The 20,428-nt window shown below is 42.5% G+C and overlaps 3 protein-coding genes and 1 non-coding gene across 4 annotated transcripts; 1 reads left to right on the forward strand and 3 right to left on the reverse strand.

Moving 5' to 3' along the window:
• The first annotated feature begins 143 nt into the window (after positions 1-143).
• Positions 144-7,287, forward strand: ninj1 (ninjurin 1). Its single transcript, XM_037489961.2, has 4 exons — positions 144-272; positions 983-2,024; positions 5,717-5,954; positions 6,500-7,287. Exons 2-4 carry the CDS (start codon positions 1,968-1,970, stop codon positions 6,640-6,642), a joined length of 438 nt encoding a protein of 145 aa, XP_037345858.1. The 5' UTR covers positions 144-272; positions 983-1,967; the 3' UTR covers positions 6,643-7,287.
• Positions 7,288-7,324: 37 nt separating this feature from the next.
• card19 (caspase recruitment domain family, member 19) lies at positions 7,325-10,493 on the reverse strand. Its single transcript, XM_037489960.2, has 6 exons — positions 10,421-10,493; positions 9,936-10,075; positions 9,463-9,619; positions 9,292-9,354; positions 9,032-9,097; positions 7,325-8,916 (listed from the first exon to the last, which is right to left on the reverse strand). Exons 1-6 carry the CDS (start codon positions 10,464-10,466, stop codon positions 8,807-8,809), a joined length of 582 nt encoding a protein of 193 aa, XP_037345857.1. The 5' UTR covers positions 10,467-10,493; the 3' UTR covers positions 7,325-8,806.
• Positions 7,783-7,910, reverse strand: LOC119194333 (U6atac minor spliceosomal RNA). The gene has a single exon (XR_005114149.1). It is a non-coding gene; the product is annotated as a U6atac minor spliceosomal RNA (small nuclear RNA).
• A 437-nt stretch (positions 10,494-10,930) lies between the features above and the next one.
• Positions 10,931-20,066, reverse strand: bicd2 (bicaudal D homolog 2 (Drosophila)). The gene is made up of 8 exons (XM_037490348.2): positions 19,750-20,066; positions 17,217-17,429; positions 16,429-16,581; positions 15,794-16,258; positions 14,098-15,081; positions 13,643-13,794; positions 13,015-13,231; positions 10,931-12,209 (listed from the first exon to the last, which is right to left on the reverse strand). Exons 1-8 carry the CDS (start codon positions 19,987-19,989, stop codon positions 12,207-12,209), a joined length of 2,427 nt encoding a protein of 808 aa, XP_037346245.2. The 5' UTR covers positions 19,990-20,066; the 3' UTR covers positions 10,931-12,206.
• Positions 20,067-20,428: the final 362 nt, after the last annotated feature.

Raw genomic sequence — 20,428 nt, forward strand, 5'->3', positions numbered from 1 at the left:
CAACACGTGTCCAATAACGGTTTTTTGAGGCGGCACACTCAGTATCCAGTGACACACGGGCTCTGAGGACACGAGTCCCCCACTCCTACCCCCTCCCTCCCTTCATCCATCACTGCCCCCTGCCGTGATGGGGTTAACCCACCAACCAAAAGGCGCGCTGATGGAAATGATGGGAAACCGGATAACGCGCACCGGAGCCCATGAATGATGTAGTGCGTCCTGTCCGGGGGGGGGGCGGGCAGAGAGGCCGAGGATTGCAGCACCTCCAATAGGTAAAGTCTCCGCAGGACACGATGCACATGCAGTGTTTTAAACTTTTACAGAATTATTCAGCAGCAATATTACTTGAGAATTTGGTATTTGATGTATCATTTGAACTATTACATGACACATATTTTTCTATTTACTGTGTTATTCTTCTGTCTTTAAGTTAATAGGTCTACCTACTTTATTAATGAAGCTTATTTGACATTGAATCGTATATAACAAATAAGAATATCAGTGGTTACGTCAAACATTAAAATGAGTTTATTCTCACAATTCAGCTGCAGATAACAGTACAGAAGCAATCAATTCGTGAAGCTGGTTAGTTTAATGCTTAATAAAGGTCACAATATTATTACAAGGTAAACATAAAAAGTATGCTTATCTATTAAGACGTTTTGTTTGGTACCATAACCATTTTTAGGAAAATTGATTATTACAGCATGTCATGAAAATCCAAATATTGCATAGAATAATAGGCCTTTTAAATTGTAGTTCAAGAATTAAGTTGTATAAAAAATCATAAAACATATAAAAGCATAGTAGCCTGTCATATGCACTAGTATAGTATATGTGATTACATGTAAATAATAGATGGTTTTTTATAAATACTAAAGTCATGAAACCATTAGTGAGAGAGAAAAAATACTTAAAAAACAAATAGAGGTGTCAGAATTCTCACTTAAGGACTCAAAAGTTTTCTTTTGTTTCCTACAAGGAGGAGGCTAAAAGGGCAGTCTGACATTTTCCAAGGTCAACCTTGAGGGATACACGTGTCCACTTCACCAGGGAAACAGAGGAAACAATAGTAACCAGATGGGTGCGGTCAGGCCATTAGAGGGCTGGGCTACAATGTGAAAACTTTACTGCCAACTGTCCATCCTGAGGCCACATGACTGACTGTGTTTCAGAGGGTACGTCATGCTGTATTCTTGCTTTGTTAACATTCCTGAAAATAGACTTGTAACAAACCATTCTCCATATGGTACAGAAATCAAATTAAAGATAATTGTATGATATGTATATGTATTGTTATGTATAATATGCATAACAAGTGTTCAAGTTGGAACTTTGAATGGTCAATATCTTTACCACCTCATTCATTTTATAATCAATTTATTTACAATCATTTTGTAAATCAATGTAATGCTTGTGTCAAGGCACCCTGAATAACTGCCTATGCACCAATTACTTTGATGTTATTAAAGTCCATTTATGCATTTGCAATATCCACCACCAAAAGATCAACTTAAATTCGACCACAGACGAGCCTCCAGCGTGCAGTACCGCACTGACCCGCAGGGCGGCGGTACTGAGCCGTGTTCCCCTCGCAGGCTTCACGGTCTGCTGGTGACCAACAAGCGACTCGAGCACAGTCCGAGTGGAAGCCCGCTCACACGCCGCCACACGCAGGGGTTTCACTTCAACTGGAGGATTACCCGGAAGACGGGCCTCGCCAATGAGTCGTCGCTAACCCGGTTCTAACTTCGCCCTTTCTGAGGACCCTTCGGACCCCGCGCCGGAGGGGCGTAGCCTGGAGCTCTTCTTCTTCTTCTTCTTCTTCTCGGAACACCCCTTTCATTACAATACATTCTTACTCAGCTGTTCTGACGCGCGCCGGCTGGACCGCAGACTCGAATTCAGCTCCCACCAACGCGTTCGGTCTGTATTTATAACGTTATATTTCGCAGTTTTTAACGACAATGGCTACGGAAAACATGGAAATGAACGGTGATGCTGACCGAAACAACGGGGCGGAGGTAAGTGACGTCCAACTTACCACGTTAAACGCTAAAGTGACTAAAAAGATGTTCGGTTTTCCATCTCTTCCCCTCATCCCTTCACACATCTCCACGGTGTCTGTCGCTGCTCAACTGAACCTGGGGGGGGGGGGGTACGTTAATCTACCGTTAACTAACGGGACACCGGTGCGCAGGTTAGCGCGCGCCTCAGCGGGTTCATTTGGGTTCAAAACCGCACTCTTCGTGTCTCAGGTTCCACTCAATAGAGGTTCGGTAGAGAAACCTTCAGGCTTGAGAGAACCCGCAGAAATGTCACCTTTAAACCCATTTAGAACCTCTTTTCAACGTCGGGTCACAGACGTCATTCGACGTTGAAATGCTCGCTGGTTTAAAAGTGGTCTGAACACCGAGGTTCGTTTCTAGGAACAGACGCTGCATAGAACTTTCACTTTTAAACCACGTTGCGACCTCTTTTCCACTTCGGGCCAAAGACGTCATTCAACGTCTCTTCAACGTTCAAGTTGAAACATACTTAGTCACAGATGTTAACAGGCCTTAACAAGGACAAACACATTTGATGAATTTGTATTTATTAATATCAATATTAATCTTGATATAACACTACACATATAACACAACAGAATACAAAAATTAAATACATTTCAGGAAAATAAACTATTGCAGCAACAAAATGGACAAGTTAGTTTGGAATTCTGTGTTTTTTCTGAATCATTGGCTTTGAGTCACTTGAATGGGGTCCGTGTACCTGTGATGCTCCATCTCCCCCATCGTCACTCGCTGATTCTTTATGGAAGAGGAAGAGAAATGTTCCACTGCATGTGGCCCCACAGAGAGCCTCCACTTGAGGCCCAAATACACCACGTAAGACTGTTTTTGTTCTTGACTAGTTAGTCAGCAAACCTGTTTTTTTTAATCAAAGGGTTCATTTTAACACGTTTAAAACGTAACGCACTTTTCACGTGTTCATAACTTCATGTGTATTCATTTAACGATTCGGGCCTTGCGTGTTGACTTTAACGTTAGTTAAAGCCAACGTTACTACGTTGTAAGCACGCTTTATATGATGATGTGTTAGGTTAACCTTAGGTTAGCTAATCTTAGGTTAGCTAATCATAAACATTTTCCCAAATGTTCTCCCTACTTTTATAAGATCCAAAAAGAAGATTTTAATCAATTGTACGTAACATTTAAGAAGCCTGTTACCTTTCTTAGATCGGTGCAGAATTCTTCTCCGATGTACCTTCCTGTCATCTTCAGATGCTCATGGAGGTTTATTGAGACCTACAAACCACACAGTGGAGCACTTGGGGAGGACAGGAGGATCCTTCTAGACAACTGGGATGAACAGCTAATCAACACGTAGTTTGGGGATGTGGTAGAGCTTCTAGATTAGATTTGAACTCATTTGCACAACTATTAATTAATTATAAAACGGACTGAATGAAAAGATGCCTCTTGTGCTGTTATAGTGACGCCAGTAATTGCGCAATATGGGGAGTCGGTTTGGAGATTTGCTGACAAACGTGATGTGGTTGCATCTTTACGCTATAGTAAGAAGTACCAGAATACAAATTGGTCAGCCACAGTTTTCTATTGTGGTCAGCACACATCTTTGATTTTATGTCCAATCATTATTTTTCAGACAACTGAAGAGAAAGTCTACAGTTGTGAGGTCTACCGTTCTCTGAGCAGCCGGACGTTCATGTTAACATAATGTTGTGTTTGTGATGATTGACCACACGTTCTGCATGCTGGTTCTTCTGTGCAATACTGACCCACTGGGAGTTCAACTGGGAGTCAAAGTGGTTGAAGGTGACGTTGGAACTCAGGTCCAACTACAACAAGCATGGCCCTGGTTACGGAGCATCGGACATCTCCACAGCATGGCCCTGTGATCGGCTCATCGATGTGATGCGTTGACCAGATGCTCCAAAAGCTTTCTGAAGTTAGCATTTGTCTTGTTGCTGTTGTTTGTTTGGTCTTTGAATTCTGAAAATAAATTGTATTGTTTTGCAAGCAAATGTTTACTTGTTATTGAATGCTTCAAGTTTAAATATGTTTTATATATATGTATATATGTAATATAAATATGTTTTATATATATGTATATATGTAATATAAATATGTTTTATATATATGTATATATGTAATATAAATATGTTTTATATATATGTATATATGTAATATAAATACGTTTTATATATATGTATATATGTAATATAAATACGTTTTATATATATGTATATATGTAATATAAATATGTTTTATATATATGTATATATGTAATATAAATACGTTTTCCAGGCAGCGTGGCAAACGATTTTGAGTACACTTTGTACAGTTGAGAAAACTTAAAATAGTCACGTAACCAGCTGCAAAGCTTTTTTGAGTGTAGTCAACTTAAAATGTTAAGTGCTATTAATGGATGTTTTCAATCTAAAAAAACACACAATTTCAACTTCCTCCAATTTAATGTTATAAGTGCTCTGAATTGAAGTTACAAAAACAGATTATGCTTTATCTGGAGGAAGGTCCTCAGCGTAGGACGTGGCAGACTAAACACCCGAGATAAAGAGTTACAGACGACTCATCTCACTTTAACGAATAACTGAACCTCCCCCCCCTCCTTCCTGAATGAATTATTCTGTCCACCTGAGTGTTAACAGAACGCAGTGTTTTCCCTGGGTTTACCATTTCAGGGGGGGTTAGTGGTCAGGGGCCGAAATGAGTCATTTCAGGGGGGGGGGGAGGGGTGCCCCCCCCCCTTCCTCTAATGGTAGGGGAAACACAGACATGGAAATTTCTGCTTCCTTGTCCTCCACATCACTACATATGCATTTAAGAAATAATGTTGCCTATTTTATGTTTTAATATTATTATCTGTGAGCTGGATTATTGCTGTCGATGCCTCGGATGTATTTACTGTATGTTTGGTGTATTTGAAACAGATTCATAAGCGTAATCACTCTAGAGCTTTCAAATACGTCTGGCTGGAGGAGGCTGTTGTGGTTCAGATGGTGGACGAGGTCAGCTTGCCACCAACTGGGGGACGTGACCAATTACTTTAGACTTTTGGACTAAAACCAAATCAGAAACCTTCGAAGTTCCCTTTTGAATTGTGTCACTCCACACTTTCACTTCCATTTACATCTCATAGCAAACAGAAATACTGGGATTGCACAAATCGGAATCCTTGTTTTCCCGTGCTGACTTGTGATGTAATGCTTCGTCATTTTGTTTGATGAAAAAAACCCAGTTTTAGTCGTACAGAATCCAGCTATATAAGAAGGGGAAATCCCACTTTCCATCTAGTCACATGAAAACCAGTGGGATATTTAACTCCACGTTCAAGTCACTTTTTAAATACCATGTTTACACAAGTTCAAGGGGATGATTGACTTGTCAAAGGAAAAATGCTTTGTTTTTATTTCTTATCACTGAAATTGGGCCAGAGAAGAGCTCACTCCAGAGCCCACCTGAATAGGAAAAGTATTTTTCCCTTTGCCGTGGCAGAGATCTGCTCTCTGCTATTCACATGAGTTTGGTTTAATGCTGTTGAGTTTAAAAGATGCCGGAGACGCCGCATCACAAATTCTTTGACAATAAAATAAACAAAAGAGATGTTTTATTTCTCACTTATGTGATGTTCTGTGTGTCAAACTAATGTCGGGGTTTGTGTTTGTGTGCAGCTCCCACTGCACGGCCCCGGGAGGAGGTCCCAGGGGCCCCTGAACATGAACCACTACGCCAACAAGAAGAGTGCAGCAGAGAGCATGCTGGACGTGGCTCTCCTGATGGCCAACGCCTCGCAGCTGAAGGCCGTCATGGAGCAAGGGCCGGACGCCACCTTCTATGTGCCCCTCATTACGCTCATAAGCATCTCCCTCATCCTACAAATCATAGTGGGGGTTCTGCTCATCTTCATCGGTGAGTCTGCAATCTCTTCAGGCCAATGAGAGGATTTACAGTGATATATACTGTATATATATATATATATATATAAACAATATACCACTATGGGTTGTAATGAGTTCTGCCGAAAGCGGGAACACTAGAGTACAAACTTCCTCATTCCGTGTCAAGTAGGTGTCACACGTTCACACGTGTAAACACCAAACTGTATTCCACCACATCCGTTTGTGCCCTCTTACTCTGTTCTCTTATCTTCTCCTAACAGAAGAGCCACAGCTCTTCGATGTTTACAATATTTAAAGTCCTTTCGAAACCTTTGTGATTTTCCAATACAAAAGCCCCAGATCTCGCTCTATCTAGTAAAATGTTTTAATGCTGTTATGTAATACTGACTTGAGAGGGAAGGTCATTCACATACTGTTAATTTATACTTAAGTGCAAAGCAATGATTACTTCACTGTTAATCTGACAGGGAAATATGTGCTGCCCCCCCGTGGAGGAAAGGTGGCTACTACTACTGACCTCAATACTGTCTTCATTTTTCATTTCTGTTTTGTCAGTTAAGTGGAACCTGAATGATGAAAGCACGCACTTCAAGCTGAACATCATGGAGAATATCACTACAGCATTTGTCTTTATCATCGTCGTGGTCAATATCTTCATCACAGCTTTTGGAGTCCAGCAAACCAACCCAAAAGCTTGATGGACCCTCACCTCACTCTCCTGCTGATCTACTAGTAGTAAAGATGGCCTTCAACATTATCAATGCAACAAAACAAACTGTATCTATCCTCCAACCAAATAACTCAACCTCCCAGGTGGGAGATGAGCCCGTACACACCGAGGATCAGGTGACATGTGTGCTTCTATGTTTTAGAGTTCACTTCTTCTCTATCCATGGTTATGAACAACTGTAGAGTCATTTCTTCTTTTATGTGGTAAATTACCGTGTTACCTCATGCTCAGGTCAGTGATGCTGATCATTATTGCCTTTAAACAATCAGGAGTAGTAGCCTGATGTTTTTTATGCCTTCTAACCTACATCTTTACGTAATAAAAAATTAAAAAACACAGCATAATCCAAATGGCATGCTTAAGAATAAGAACTCCTGGACCCTTCATCTGCTAATCAGATGGCATTAGATGATACATCAGGATTACTGTCATTTTTTAAAATTGTTTACGATGTTATAAATCTGAAAAACAATGAAGGAAATGGGCCTTACATGCCTTACCTTTCAAAGGGATTTACCTTAAAATATATATATATATATTATTTACTTTGTGTCTGAAGTGTTTGTGTATGTAAATAATGTAAGGACCCCATTTTTTATTATGATCTTGTTCTACACACTGAAAATTTTAAATTACATTTATAAATAAAACTACAAAAGTATTGGGTTTATTGTCTTGTTTATTTTATAATGCAATTTTTGAATTGTACAAAGAAAACCTTGTTTTACACCACACACAGAATGTAACTGTCAGGCACTGGATTAATTTAGTAAACATTCAATAAAAAGCAATCGAAATAAATCATTAATATTTCCTTATAAAAATTCAAAATTGTTGAGTAAAGGGAAGAAATAACAAAGGCATATCAGTTGAATACATCTTATATTTTGATATCCTGAATCATAGAAAACCACAAAGAAATACAGTTGAAAAAAGCACCTTCACATCTGTGAAAGTACAGAGAAAAAACCGATGAGAGGATTCATACGGATGAACACGTGGTTGTGATTCAGTGAGGTTCATCCTCTGCGTGTTAGAACTGACCAAGAAGAAAAGAAAAGAGCAACACGAAGAAGCGCCGTCATACAACGTAACAAAGGCATGACGGGAAAAAATCTGGTTATAGATGCCACGAAGTAGGTGGCAGTGCCTTAACCGTATGTGTGTTGATGGCCACAAGGGCCAATTCCATCCTTGTCAAGGGGAGTGCTAACCTTCTCTCCTTTCATACAACACGTCATAGGGAGGCGACGGCCAGCTATATATGCAGGGAGATTTCTCTCGTGCTCTTACCTATGGTGTAACTTCCGGATTGTAACAATAACTACAGATATTAAACATAAATGTTTAATTCGTCATTGAATAATAGTTGGTCGGTGACTTCTTTTTGTTACTTTTACAAATCTTAACTGACAATTGTATATTTCGAGTTGTTCACAGGGCTACCCATGATGCACCTCGCTTGTAGAACGGTATATCATTGGTAGAAGCAATCACGTGACTGTAAATATCGTCCACGGTGTCATTCTAGGAACACAGCTTGATTCATTTTTTCTGCCTCTTTTTCAAATTACTAATCTTTTGTTTACACGTGAGAAGAAACTTTAAAGAATTTCGAATTTAACCACAAACCACAACATTTGTGCAGCTGTTAAACTAGTTTGGCCACAAGAGGGCAGCAATGCATGTTTTCGTTTTCTGGATTTAATGATAATTTATATATTCTGAAAAAAATGTGTTAAAGAAAGGTAAGCAATGCTTTTGGAAGTTCATAAAAAAAATGTAGTGCTAGTAACTAGTATTCAGTACCGTTTCAAGTTGTTTCATGTCACATTCGAAGACTTGAGACGTGAAAACTGCCGCTTTAATTAGCGTGTTTTTACTGTGTTCACCCCTTCACTGAATTCAGTCCCCTCAATCGGCTTAAATGGATACCAAAACATGGGGGGAAAGGGGCAAAGGTACAAATGCAGATCTGGATTTACCCCATACCAAAATTTCTTTAAATTCAAAAATGTGGATCACATGCAAAACACTCTTACAGCACAACTGTAGACAAAATTAGTATTCAACTCCGTAAATGATATGCTGTGATGTACTGTGGTAAAAGCAGGAACTACTAAAGCACACCCTTACATCATGAGTGATTCGTCAGTGTACCAAATGAGAACCTCCTGTGCTTTTCTTTTCAAACCCAGAGCAGCCATCCCAAGGGCCCGGCTCCCTCCCGTCACTTTGGCCTCTATGGGACAAAGACATTATCTTTGTAACACTGAATTTAAAGCATTAAATGGAGTTAATATTTTCAAAAGCACCTTGCAATGTCAGGTGATGCTGAACAACTGGAAGCTGCTTACCACTGTAGTAATAGAGCAAAGCCATTCCCATAGCAACGCTGAAACAGCCCAGAAAGAAGAGAGGACCTGAGGAGAGAAAAATTGACAACATAGATGTAAATAATGACCTAAAACACTTCTAGACTGGAAGAGGTTTTCTTCACACTGACAATTCCTTATTTGGGAATTTGTTTAAGGTCATCGCTCAATCATCGACTGATTATTTCATGATTCTGCAGTTCAACAGTTTAAAGTGCTGCACACATATTGACAAATCTTACCTCTGTCGTTCAGAACATATTTCTGTTGGTAGACACGTGGATATGCAAGTGGATCTAAGGAATCTGGATCAAATTGTTTTAGTGAGCGGATACTAGAATACACAACACAATATGTATGAATAATGAATCAATGTCACCCACGATATAGAGAAAAGTTATTTAGGGGCAAACCTCTGAGGCGCAGCCGTGTGGGCAAGCTGTAGTAGACCTCCTCTACGTGCAAGTGAAGAGCTCTGTAGAACTCCCTGCACGCCTCCTCTCCCTTCCCCTGCAGGTGGGCCAGCAGCTCCCCGAGCCGAACACCTGTCGGCACGTCCAAGTTTCTGAACTGGATGACAAAAAACACCGTTAAGTACATTTCTGCTGGTGATGCGACGCTTTGGGACCTACTCTCTGGAGTGCTCGTCCTAAACAACTTGCCCATTGCCAGAATGACGCGTCTTCATTGGCATTTCTTTAAATTCTATACCTTATTCTCACATTCAATTGTTTTCATGATGATTTGTAAAACTGGGGTATGATTTTTTTTGTTTTATTTAACCACAGCCTCTGTTCAGGCTGAGAATAAATAGGTTTACATGAAATGAGGCGACATAAGAACACAAGAAAGGTATTTGTACATTCCTGCAGACTTCCTCACTCACTTTGGTGGCCTCCTTGTCGGAGAGGATCTGCGGGTAGATTCTGTTCAGCTGCAGGATGACTTTATCCACCAGCTCGGTGTCCAGTCTCCGGTCCGCTTTCAGGAACACGCTGTCCTCGGTCAGCTGCTCCTGGAAACTGTCTGTCCATTTCAGGCAAGACACGTTAAAAGAGTAAGACCCCTGCACGAGGGGGCGTCAGTGTCCTGTCGCGTTACCCACGGAGGACACGGGCAGGACATGTGACGTGAGGGCGAGAGGAGACAAAGTCGCGACGCAACAACCCGACAGCTAGCGGCTCGGCGAGAAACTTTCCCCCAGAAGCCGGACTGAGACTTCGAGGCTGTCATTGGACACGTGGACAGCGCCGTGGGGGGGTCCGTGGCGTGGAGCTAGTGGCGAGATATTAATGCCAAATAGAGGGGCGACTAACTTTACGTGGCAACACAAAGCGTTAGTTTACGATTAAGAAAAAACCAAACACAAACCTCCCATTGTGGAGTCCCCTCTGTCCTCTGGTTGGACACGCCCCATGACGTCACCCCGCGGGCAGGGCGTGGCTTGCGGAAACGTCTTTCGGAAAAGGGGGAAATTACCCCGGAAACGTTTATGAACATAGCAAGAAAGGGACTGCACTTCATTATGGACCAGTTGTACTTAGGAACTGGAAATCCTTCAGAAAAACGCTTCACATTCTTTTGTAACTTTTAGCAAATCATGTTATTTTATTGCAACAATGCGATTTAATGTGAAACTCACAAAACGTGTTTAACTTCTTCCAAACGAAAGTGTTTGATCAGCCAATGTTTAATTCAAGACTAAAAACATTACATTACTTGAACACCTTATTGTGTGAGCATTTTTACCAACAAATTGTTGGGTCAATTTCAATATCAATTCACTTTATATATATTTACCCATTAATGTACTCTTCATTTAGTTACTGCAGAGAACAGTCATTGTCAAACAAAACATTTATGTTGGGAAATGATAGTAAACCATTTTTGATTCATGAAGAACAACATTCACACTATTGTAAAAGTTATTTATTTTTCTCCAACCATCCCGTTACAGACAGTATCCCAGAAGCATGAATGTGTGAGTGTTTTACCACAAGTTCAGTCTGGTCTTATCTCCAGCCACATCTTATGTCCCTTATGAAATGAAAGGATGATGACAGTGTCAAATAAATACATTGGCAGATAATGTAAAAACAAACAAATAGGACCAAGTATGTGAGCAACGATGTGAACAAAATGTACAATATTCTTTACATAGCATAAACAATTAGTTGTCCTCTACTTGGCATGTTTGCAAATTGCACTTGTAACACAAAATGGTACTGCAGGCTTGTTTGCAGATTTAAGGACACAAAAAGGTTTACAAAATATTGTATTAAACCAATGACATTAAAAACACTGCTTTGTAAATAACATTTATGAATACTATTATCTGACATTAACTTAAAAATCTTTAAATAAGCATTTGCATTTATACTCTTCCCAAGTCATGACAATCATACTTGGATTTGTAACAGCTCTTCCATGTATACGAGCAACACAATTACACAACGTGTCGTAAGATGCACAAACTGAACTCTGTATTCGAAGGGTCACGAAATGGAAATAAAATATTTTTTAGAGAGAGATTTGTTAATCAATAATATTGACAAGAGTCGTTATGGGCTGATAGAAAGGCTTCCATACATTTAAGGCCATTGGGAAAAGTGTATTAATCTCTTTTTCCCCTCCAGAGTTCAACCAGTGAGTGAAATTTCTTAAGAGAATAACTGCATACTCTGGATTTGTTGCTATAAAATAAATATGGATAAAAATAAGTTGAATCTATTGAAAATGATATCACCAAGAAACAGGTAGATAAACATGCACATCTGGTAAAAAACATGATAAAATGCTTGAAACAATTAGTATGTTTTTTTAAAAACAAAGGAATCGCCTAAAAGCGAGTGAGAAACAAAAAGTGCTCAGTCAGGACACACAAGCAATCTGCAATTAGTAAAACACACAACTTGATTCTGGCGGAGGTTAAAAATAGTAGTGGTGCATATTGTTGGTGGGTTTGTGGAGGACTGCAGTTGGCAACTGATGCGATGAATCTTTCTCTCTCTGGTTCAACGTGGAACTTGTCAACAGTCAAATGTGTTCTTGTGTTATCGACAACATGAATGTGACCAGGACTAAAGAGTCAAGGAACCAGATGAATGGACACGGTCAGACACCCTGACGAACCTCCTTAAGGACACTTGGCATTGATTTACTGCAAATGAAAAGATAAAAAAAAAGAAGTTCATCACATTAGATTGATTGGTTAAAATTTCAATTTGCACTTAATTACAGAAATGAAGATCATCGAGGTGGCAGTGAGGAAACTGTGTGTAATGCATGCAGGCTTCAACCATTTTGTATTTCGTCATACAAAAATAATAGAATCTTTATTTCATTTGATCAAGTTAGTTCAACAAGTATCTCAGAAATGGTTTTGGCCCAGCAAGGGAAAAAGTTATATTATGAAATGACATATCATTTATTGTTCTAGAAGATGAATGCGGTAAATAGAATAACAATTATACAATAAAACTCCTCAAACAGTTTTCACATTACAAAGCGATTCAAACCATCACGTGCAGCATCATCCTAACACATAACGGAATTCAACAGAATTCAAACAATTTCCAAATGGAATCATACATTCTTATACTACACAAAATAATTATTTAAATATCAACCATGAAATTGTTTAACTGTTTTTCATGCTGAAAAAGGACCAAGAAAAGAACAAAAGAAATGAGTAGTGCTGCTCAACAACATTGTAAACAATTCATGCACAAACTTATTAAATAGTAATAATTCTAGAATGTCATATAGTGTCTTAGCAGCATAATTGGCTATTAAAATGGAGCCCTCAGTGTTAGACAATAAGAGCAAAGCCTGAGAGAAATACAAATCTTAAGATATATATACAATAGTTTTACGAGCCCACATAGAGCCTGGAATGTGAATCCGGTGCCTCTGCTGAAGCTTTGAGGGCCAGACTTGGCTGTGTAGAACAACTTCGCACTCACATGATGGCTGGAAGCGGCCCCCTTGGCCTTCGTCTTGCCCGTGGCACTGTTACGGCGCTCCTGCTCGTGCTCAAACTCCAAGTCCTCCAGGCGCTGCGTTAAGGCCAGTTTCTGCTGGATGGCCATACGCAACAGAGAATTCAAGGTCTTCTTCTCGTCCTCGGCGGCCACCAGCTGCCTCTGCATGTCGTCCAACTGGGTCACGTACTCATCGCACCTGAGGGAAGAGAGAGGAGATGTGGAGAAAGGAGTAAAGGAGGGGGGAAAGGAAGATGCAGTTTATCTCCAGCAGGGGGAGCAATGAGCCTGGATCTGCTGCTACTGTCATCTGTTTTTCTCCATTCCCCTAGACTGCATTTTCCAGATGGGAGGAAGAGGTCCATTACATCAGAAAATTCCCACAATGCTTTGCGTCTCTCACAAACCTACACACTGCCATGAAATAGTTCCAACTTTATTTTCATTATTAGGGATATTTTACGAGGAGAGGTAGATGTAGCAGGACATAAAGATAAGTCACTGCTCTTTTAAGGTTTGTTAGTTGTGATGCATGTGAGACCTGCATTGCTTGGTGAGTATCATGTTTGTCAGGAATGTAACGCAAACCAGTGGTTTTGTATAATCTTACCTTGTGGCAAACATGGCTCGAAGAGAAGAGAATGTTGCAGCGTCCTCTTTCAGAGCTTTGAGTTCATTGCGGAGCTTCATTATTGTCTCAGTCACCATCCCCTTCTCGCTGTCATACTTACTCTTCAGGTTGCTCAGAGCGACCTCAGCCGTCTAAAAGGAATAAGATGTTGTGTAACCATTCATTCATTCATTATTCATCCAGTCATTTCGTGCACTTCTGTCAAGTTCAAGCCCAGCGGTTATTTTTAGCTTAAGACTAGACTCGTTTTCTGTTATAGGCTGTTTGTCAGTAGGAGAAACAATGAACATCCTCCCCCTGACACACACACACACACACACACACACACACACACACACACACACACACACACACACACACACACACACACACACACACACACACACACACACACACACACACACACACACACACACACACACACACACACACACCTGTTTGTTGGCCTTCAGCACAGCTCGCAGAGTGGCGATCTGTTCCCTTTTGGTGCTCAGCAGGGACTTCAATTTGAGGATCTCTCCGATGCAGGCCTCTTTGTCCTTGTCCAACACCGTGCTCATTTCCAGATTGGCAAGTCTCTGACGCGACAGCTCTGTGGTGCGGTCCACCGCCTGCTGCAGGTGGCGGATCTGGTCCCTGATGATGGCTACGAGGTTATAGACGTTCATGGGTTCTGGCCGTTGCTCTTGGACCGGCACAAGCAAGGACCCTCCAGATTCAGCCTCCGTGATCAGCCCATTAGTGAGGAGTATGGAAGACTGGTGCTCCTTCCCTTCGTGTCCCTTTCTCGCTGTGGCCTTTCCTTCCTTGTAGTAGTCGAGCATGACGCGGTTGGGGGTCTCATTGTTGCACATGCACACGTGGTTGTAGAGGTTGGCCAGCTCCTCGCTGAAAGCTATGAGCTCATCCTGCGCCACATTGAGGCTGCCGAGTGATTCTCCCGCTGACTCGCTGACCAGGCGGAGCTCCTTCTCCAGGCGAGCCACCTGTGCTTTGTCTGCCTGGCTGACCTTCTCCAGCGAAGACAACTTGGACCGCAGCTCCTGGATGTCGCTATCCAGCCGCGCTCGCTCCCCCTCGTACTGGGTTCGACACTCCTCGTACTGGGACCTCAGGGTCTTCAACTCCTGCCTCAACTCGCCGGCTTCAGACACCGCCACGGTGTATTTACACTGGAGGATCTCGGGCCCATTGATGTCCAGCTCGTAGTAGTCTCCGTCGTCATGGCTGTCCCGGTCTTTTTCACTGTCGAGGGCCGACTGGCGCTCCTTGCTGGCCTGAAGCTTGCGCATGGCCGTGAGGTTCTCAGTCAGCCGGTTGACCGTTTCCTTCTGCTCGGACACGGTCCCATAGGCCTGGTCCAGGTGCTTCTGGTTCTCCTGGAGGGAGTTGATCAGGGCGGATTTCTCCCGCTCCACCTAACATGAACACAAAAGAACAGTCGTACCTAATCACAACAAATCAATAAAAGCAGCAAAACATATTTCTCCCCTTCCCCATTCAAAAGAAAATCTACTCTGATGCAGTTTGTTTCTGCTAAATTCCATTAAAGGGATTTCTGCAACTACCCCATCAAATGTCCACATTTAATGAACGTAAGAATGCAGACAATTGGTAGCCATAGATGATTGACAACATGTATTTACACTGATCAACACTAGTTAAAGATTTGAAAAGCTCTATTTAGAGTAATCATGTGCAGCAAAAAGTTGAACTAAGAAATAATGATTTCCGTTTTGACAAAAGCTTAAATACCTTCAGACCTTTAGTTCATCACTCATTTTAGCTCTTTACAAATAGTAAACAAAACCTTGTTTCTGACATAGTGTATTAGAGAACAGGTACCGTGCACTTAGTTAGCTTGTCCATTCTGATAATGCTAAAAGGAAAAAGAACATTTGAGGCACTGCATTGAAGTTTAACAGTTTTGCTTTCCTCACAAATTGGAAAGTTTTTGTAATATATATATATATATAGCATGTTTAACCCAATTTAGCCCCCATTCAGATATGTTTAGCTCAAGTCACAACACCAATAACTTAAAGCTTGGATTAATCTATTCAGACTCAGATATATTTCAGTGATGAATGTAAGGAAACAGACAAACTGACTGAGCTCATGGATTCATACCTGCGAGAGCTGCTGTTTGAGCTTCTGGATCTCAGAGATGTTGAGCTCACTCAGCAGGTCGTCCACCAGACTCGGAGCCGGCTTGAAAGCATCTCCTCTCTTGTTCACAGCGGTTCTGTTGTCTCCGTCACCTTCACCCATCTTGGCCAAGCCGTTTTCGAAGCCTCTGATGAGATCGTCGTTGTCGGCCTCGGTGATGGCGGAGGAATCGTCGTGGAGTTTCAGGTTGTCGATGGAGATGCTGTAAGAGCCGCTGTACACCGAGCCGCCGATGGTCATGTAGTGGGAGAGCTCCTTGCGCAGAGCGGCTTTCTGCTCACGCTCCGTTTTGATGGTTTCTAGGGCCTCCGTCAGCTGTCGCTCTGCGATTTCTCTCAGACGAAAGGCTTCCTCCTGCTGGCTGTGCAGGCACTGAGAGTCCTCCTCCAGGCGGCGGATCTCATGCTTCAGACCTTCAAATTCCACCTAACAGATGGTTCCAAACACAAATGGAATTGCTAATAACTGTACTAATACATTCATTGGTGTCTATGCTGAGAGCTTAGACGTCATAGGATCAAACAAATGACTTCCAGAGTAGAAAAAAAACAATAATAATTTGTAGTTTGAGGAGGAGACCATCTCGGTTGTCTCACCTGGTTCTGTCGCAGCACGGACACTTGTTTCTGAAGAGAGATGTTCTCGTCCTCCAGCTCGCTGTAGTCCTGCAGCAGACGAGCTTCTCGCACCTTGTACTCCCTCATGTCGTCACGCAGCTGCCCCCGCTGCAGCTCCGCCAGCTCGCACGTCTGTACGACCAGCACATGCCACGAGGGACAAAGACACACATTAACTTAAGTCACTCACTGTGCCCCCCCCTCCTGCTCCTTCACAGTGCAAACTACATCCTTGCAACCGCCTGGTCAAGTGAGACGAGGATCGGCGTGTCGGCATGTTCCACATACCACGGGGGGCAAAGCTTTGGCAGATAAATGTGGGGACGGAAGGAGGACATGGTCCACTTAGCAATCCGTGCTACAGGGAGTCCTGGCAGAGGACATTCTTTGTGTCACTGACTCTGGACCATTACGTCATCTTCACTGCTGGTTTCAATCCCGCCAACCGACCCCCCCCCATCACAAGCACCCCATCAACCAGTGGTCAGTCTTAACCAGTGAGCTCTGCTAACCTTTTCTTTTATACTAAATGTATAACTTAACTATTGCTAAATTATTGGATACCATTTCAAAAACAAGAAGAACTTTGATACACTTAAAGTGAGGGATAAACTATTCAGATTTTAGCTCAAAAAATAACATGATTCCGAAAAAAAAGAATAGTAGATCAACAGTCAAGATCAAGTTTTTATTGATAAATAAAACATTTTTTAAATTGTATTCGGTAAATGAGTCCAAAGGGTATTTTGTAATAACGTAACAATCACCTCTCTCATCTCCAGGGCGATGGAGGTCAGCCGGTCGTTCTCGGCCTGGACGCCCGTCAGGGAGGCCTTGGCCTGTCGGAGCTCATTCTGCAGCTCCAGGACCTTCTGCTGGAAGAGAGCCTCCTTACTGGCCGACTCCAGGATCAGGCACTCTTCCCTGCTCTCCCCGTCGGCTGCCACCTTCCTGTGGGCTGAATACGCCTGTCCAAACGCCTGGGGACACGGGCGAGGAAGAAACAATCAGGAACGCTCGTTTGACTGAAGGCGTGATCGTTTTAGGAAGCGCACGGGGACCAAGACTGTAGAGATAGACGATAGAGGTTATATTACCCAAACGGTTTATTCTAGAACACCACGAGGCTGCTGTTAACAGAGTATTTGTGAAGACCAACCACGTAAAGGGGGTTGCCTTACCCCACTGCGACATCTGGGTTTATGTCATGATGTTCATCTCACACTAACAGACAAAAACAGATTACAGCAGAGGACCGCTCGTCCAATCCACATTCAGGGGGGGACATTTTTTATTATTTTGTTCAACGTAGACATGTGAGACAGGTGGGCAAATTGGTGTCTATCAGAGCAATAGTTTGAATGCGATGACAGGTAAAGGTCAGATTCCCATTTGACTAAAGCACTTGTAGGTTTTCTCCAAATCTGTCTTTTGGTTCACAGACATTTATCATTCCGTTATGCATATTGTGATTTGTATTGCAATGTTTTTTGCATGGACCCCATGAAGAACAGTCTCCACTATGGTGCAATCCTTAATGAACATAAACATGTGACTTAACGTGTGCTCGAAAGCCCTGGAACCCACCAGCTTCAAACCCCACCTTGTTGTTCCTCAGTGTTTCAGTCAAACAGAAGGAATCATGTGACCGGCAGTGGTCAGTTGTCATGTGAATAATGTAATGTGGGCTAAAATCACAACTGAAAATAAGATATTCAAACTCCTACAGGACACAAGGAAGTCTGGAGGTTTAATTAAAGGAACAGAAAATAGTGCTAAAATGAGTCACTTCCCCTCAAACATCCCCTGGTTGCAGCGTCTTCAATATAACGAGTCATGGATTTCCTTTGTCATTTTGAACAGGGAACTGATTATATTTAAGGTTTTAAATTTAGTTTAGTTGGTTGAATAAAACAAGCAACGTAAGCAGCACATGACCTCGGACTCTGGGACATTGTAACAAGCAAGTTCTTCATTTTGAGACGTTTGTATATGACAGATATAATACTGATAAATGGAAAATGTGACATAATGCAGTAAAGCTTGTAATTAAACAGACATGTTTATTGTTAACAGCTAGCAAGAGACAGAATATTATTATAGTTATTATACTCATATTAATGCTGTCATTTTTACACAACATTAAGCATTTGTGGCTTTCTGATAACCAGTAAACCACATTTAAATATTAAAATACACAAAAATATTAAAAAGTAAAGACCACGACTGGCATGTTGAGGCAATTGTGCAAATGCGTCAGGATGCAGTTCCTCTCGGGGTCAATTAACTGACTGCAAGACTGACGAAGTGGAGCAGGAGGGAAACACAGACTTCTCCAAATCTGTTAAAATTCTGGAGGATCGTAGTAATTAAATATTTCTTAATTTTTTTGAGTTGTGTGAAACCAGTCTCAGGCGGACGGATTTGAGGGCAATGCTGAAAGATGAAGTCTCTTGTGAATTCTTCAGTGACAAATGCACAAAGGTTGTAGCTAGTGGGAAGAAAACCAGAGGCTGTTTGTAGTTAGAATGTCTTTCCAACAAAAATAATGAATAATTAAAGGACATCAGAAATGGGGAGTTATGAAAATACCATGGATGATGTTAACTTTCTTCTTCTTTCATATTCATAACTGTATTTCTGACATCTAGAATGTACATTCTGGAGATGTGCAATAGAGTTCTTACTAGGAAGAAATAACAAGTCACAATGGATTTCAAACTTAAACTATGGACGTGTCAGATGAGTTTTCATTTTAGATACCAGAAATAAAATGACTGAACAGCGACTATCTCCAATAAATATGCAGATTAGCTATTAGAAGATAAGCAGCCTGACCCTTCTTGTTAGTTTAAACCCAATAAACTAAAGGCAGGTTGGCCACATCGGCATCGGAATCTGTTGCAGCTGCAGACATCTCATTGCAAGGCCCCAACCTTGCATTCCAAGAGCAAGCACAGGCACGCGGCTAAAAATAAAATCTATCCCATCCGTCAACACAAAACATTAGGAAACTGTGGACAATCCATCAGTCAAAGGAGTATGACGTCATACAACCACCGGGAGAGAGCCTGCGAGGTCTCCCTCACCGACACGTACAAGTTGTACAAAGTTCTTCTGCAGGAACCGGGCCCGCGATGCACCGCTCAGCTGACACGAGGAACAATGCCCACGATCAACACCCGGTGCGGTTCCGACCGACACCGGACGCCGCGTGTTCACATCCCGATACGAACACAACGTTAACGTCACCACTGCTCTTCGTGAGACGGCGCACCGGGTTTACGACATCCGGTTTACCTCCTTCAGCTGATCCAGCTCCTGTCGGACCGTCTCGTGCTCCGTCTCCAGCTCATCGAACCGCTGCTTGAGGTGCTGCTTCTCCTCGAGCACCGCGAGCCCGTACTCCGCCGCCTGGATCTTCTCGCGGGTCGTGTCGCGGAGCTCCCGCGTGAGACGCTCGACCTCCACCTGGAGCCACTGCGGCCCGGCCTCGGTCACCAGGACCGCGTCGGGGAACTCCTGCTCCTCCGCGGACATCTTCGGTGCGAGCCGCCGAACTCACGGACCGTTCCGGGACCCAGCCCTTCAGCTAGCGAGGGCACGCGACCACCGGGGGGGGGGGGGGGGGGGGGGAATCACTGCGGGCTTTGTTTGAGCCGCATTTTCGGGGGGGGGGGGTTAAATGGCGTTAAGTTCCGTCTGCCTGTCCCCGCCGCACACTTCAGCGATGCTCGACCCGGACACTTTGGTCATTTTCGAGGAGTTTCTCTCGGGAGGAGATTCGTGAATCTGACGGAGGAAACTTCCGTTGAGGTCAGCGATTGGAAGAAGCTGCCCCTGTGTGCGGCGTTCAAAGCGGCGAGGGAGGGAAGGGAAATGTAGTTTTATGCGTGACGTCAGCATCACAAAGACCCCGCATTGCAGCTGCGGTGTTTACTTCAAGTACCACAATGCATTGCGTGCACTGGGACGTGGA

Source organism: Pungitius pungitius, chromosome 8 (genome assembly GCF_949316345.1).
Source record: "Pungitius pungitius chromosome 8, fPunPun2.1, whole genome shotgun sequence".
NCBI lineage: Eukaryota > Metazoa > Chordata > Actinopteri > Perciformes > Gasterosteidae > Pungitius > Pungitius pungitius.

What these genes read in the sequence shown, in the direction of transcription:
- ninj1 (XM_037489961.2), top strand. Translation starts at nt 1,968, where the DNA reads ATGGCTACGGAAAACATGGAAATGAACGGTGATGCTGACCGAAACAAC. An exon ending in ACCGAAACAACGGGGCGGAG is followed by an intron (nt 2,025 to 5,716) that starts GTAAGTGACGTC and finishes GTTTGTGTGCAG; the next exon opens with CTCCCACTGCACGGCCCCGG. An exon ending in GGTTCTGCTCATCTTCATCG is followed by an intron (nt 5,955 to 6,499) that starts GTGAGTCTGCAA and finishes CTGTTTTGTCAG; the next exon opens with TTAAGTGGAACCTGAATGAT.
- card19 (XM_037489960.2), bottom strand. Translation starts at nt 10,466, where the DNA reads ATGGGGCGTGTCCAACCAGAGGACAGAGGGGACTCCACAATGGGAG. An exon ending in CCGACAAGGAGGCCACCAAA is followed by an intron (nt 9,620 to 9,935) that starts GTGAGTGAGGAA and finishes TTTGTCATCCAG; the next exon opens with TTCAGAAACTTGGACGTGCC. An exon ending in ATATGTTCTGAACGACAGAG is followed by an intron (nt 9,098 to 9,291) that starts GTAAGATTTGTC and finishes TTCTCTCCTCAG; the next exon opens with GTCCTCTCTTCTTTCTGGGC.
- bicd2 (XM_037490348.2), bottom strand. Translation starts at nt 19,989, where the DNA reads ATGTCCGCGGAGGAGCAGGAGTTCCCCGACGCGGTCCTGGTGACCGAG. An exon ending in TCGCCCTGGAGATGAGAGAG is followed by an intron (nt 16,582 to 17,216) that starts GTGATTGTTACG and finishes CTGGTCGTACAG; the next exon opens with ACGTGCGAGCTGGCGGAGCT. An exon ending in CCGTGCTGCGACAGAACCAG is followed by an intron (nt 16,259 to 16,428) that starts GTGAGACAACCG and finishes ACCATCTGTTAG; the next exon opens with GTGGAATTTGAAGGTCTGAA.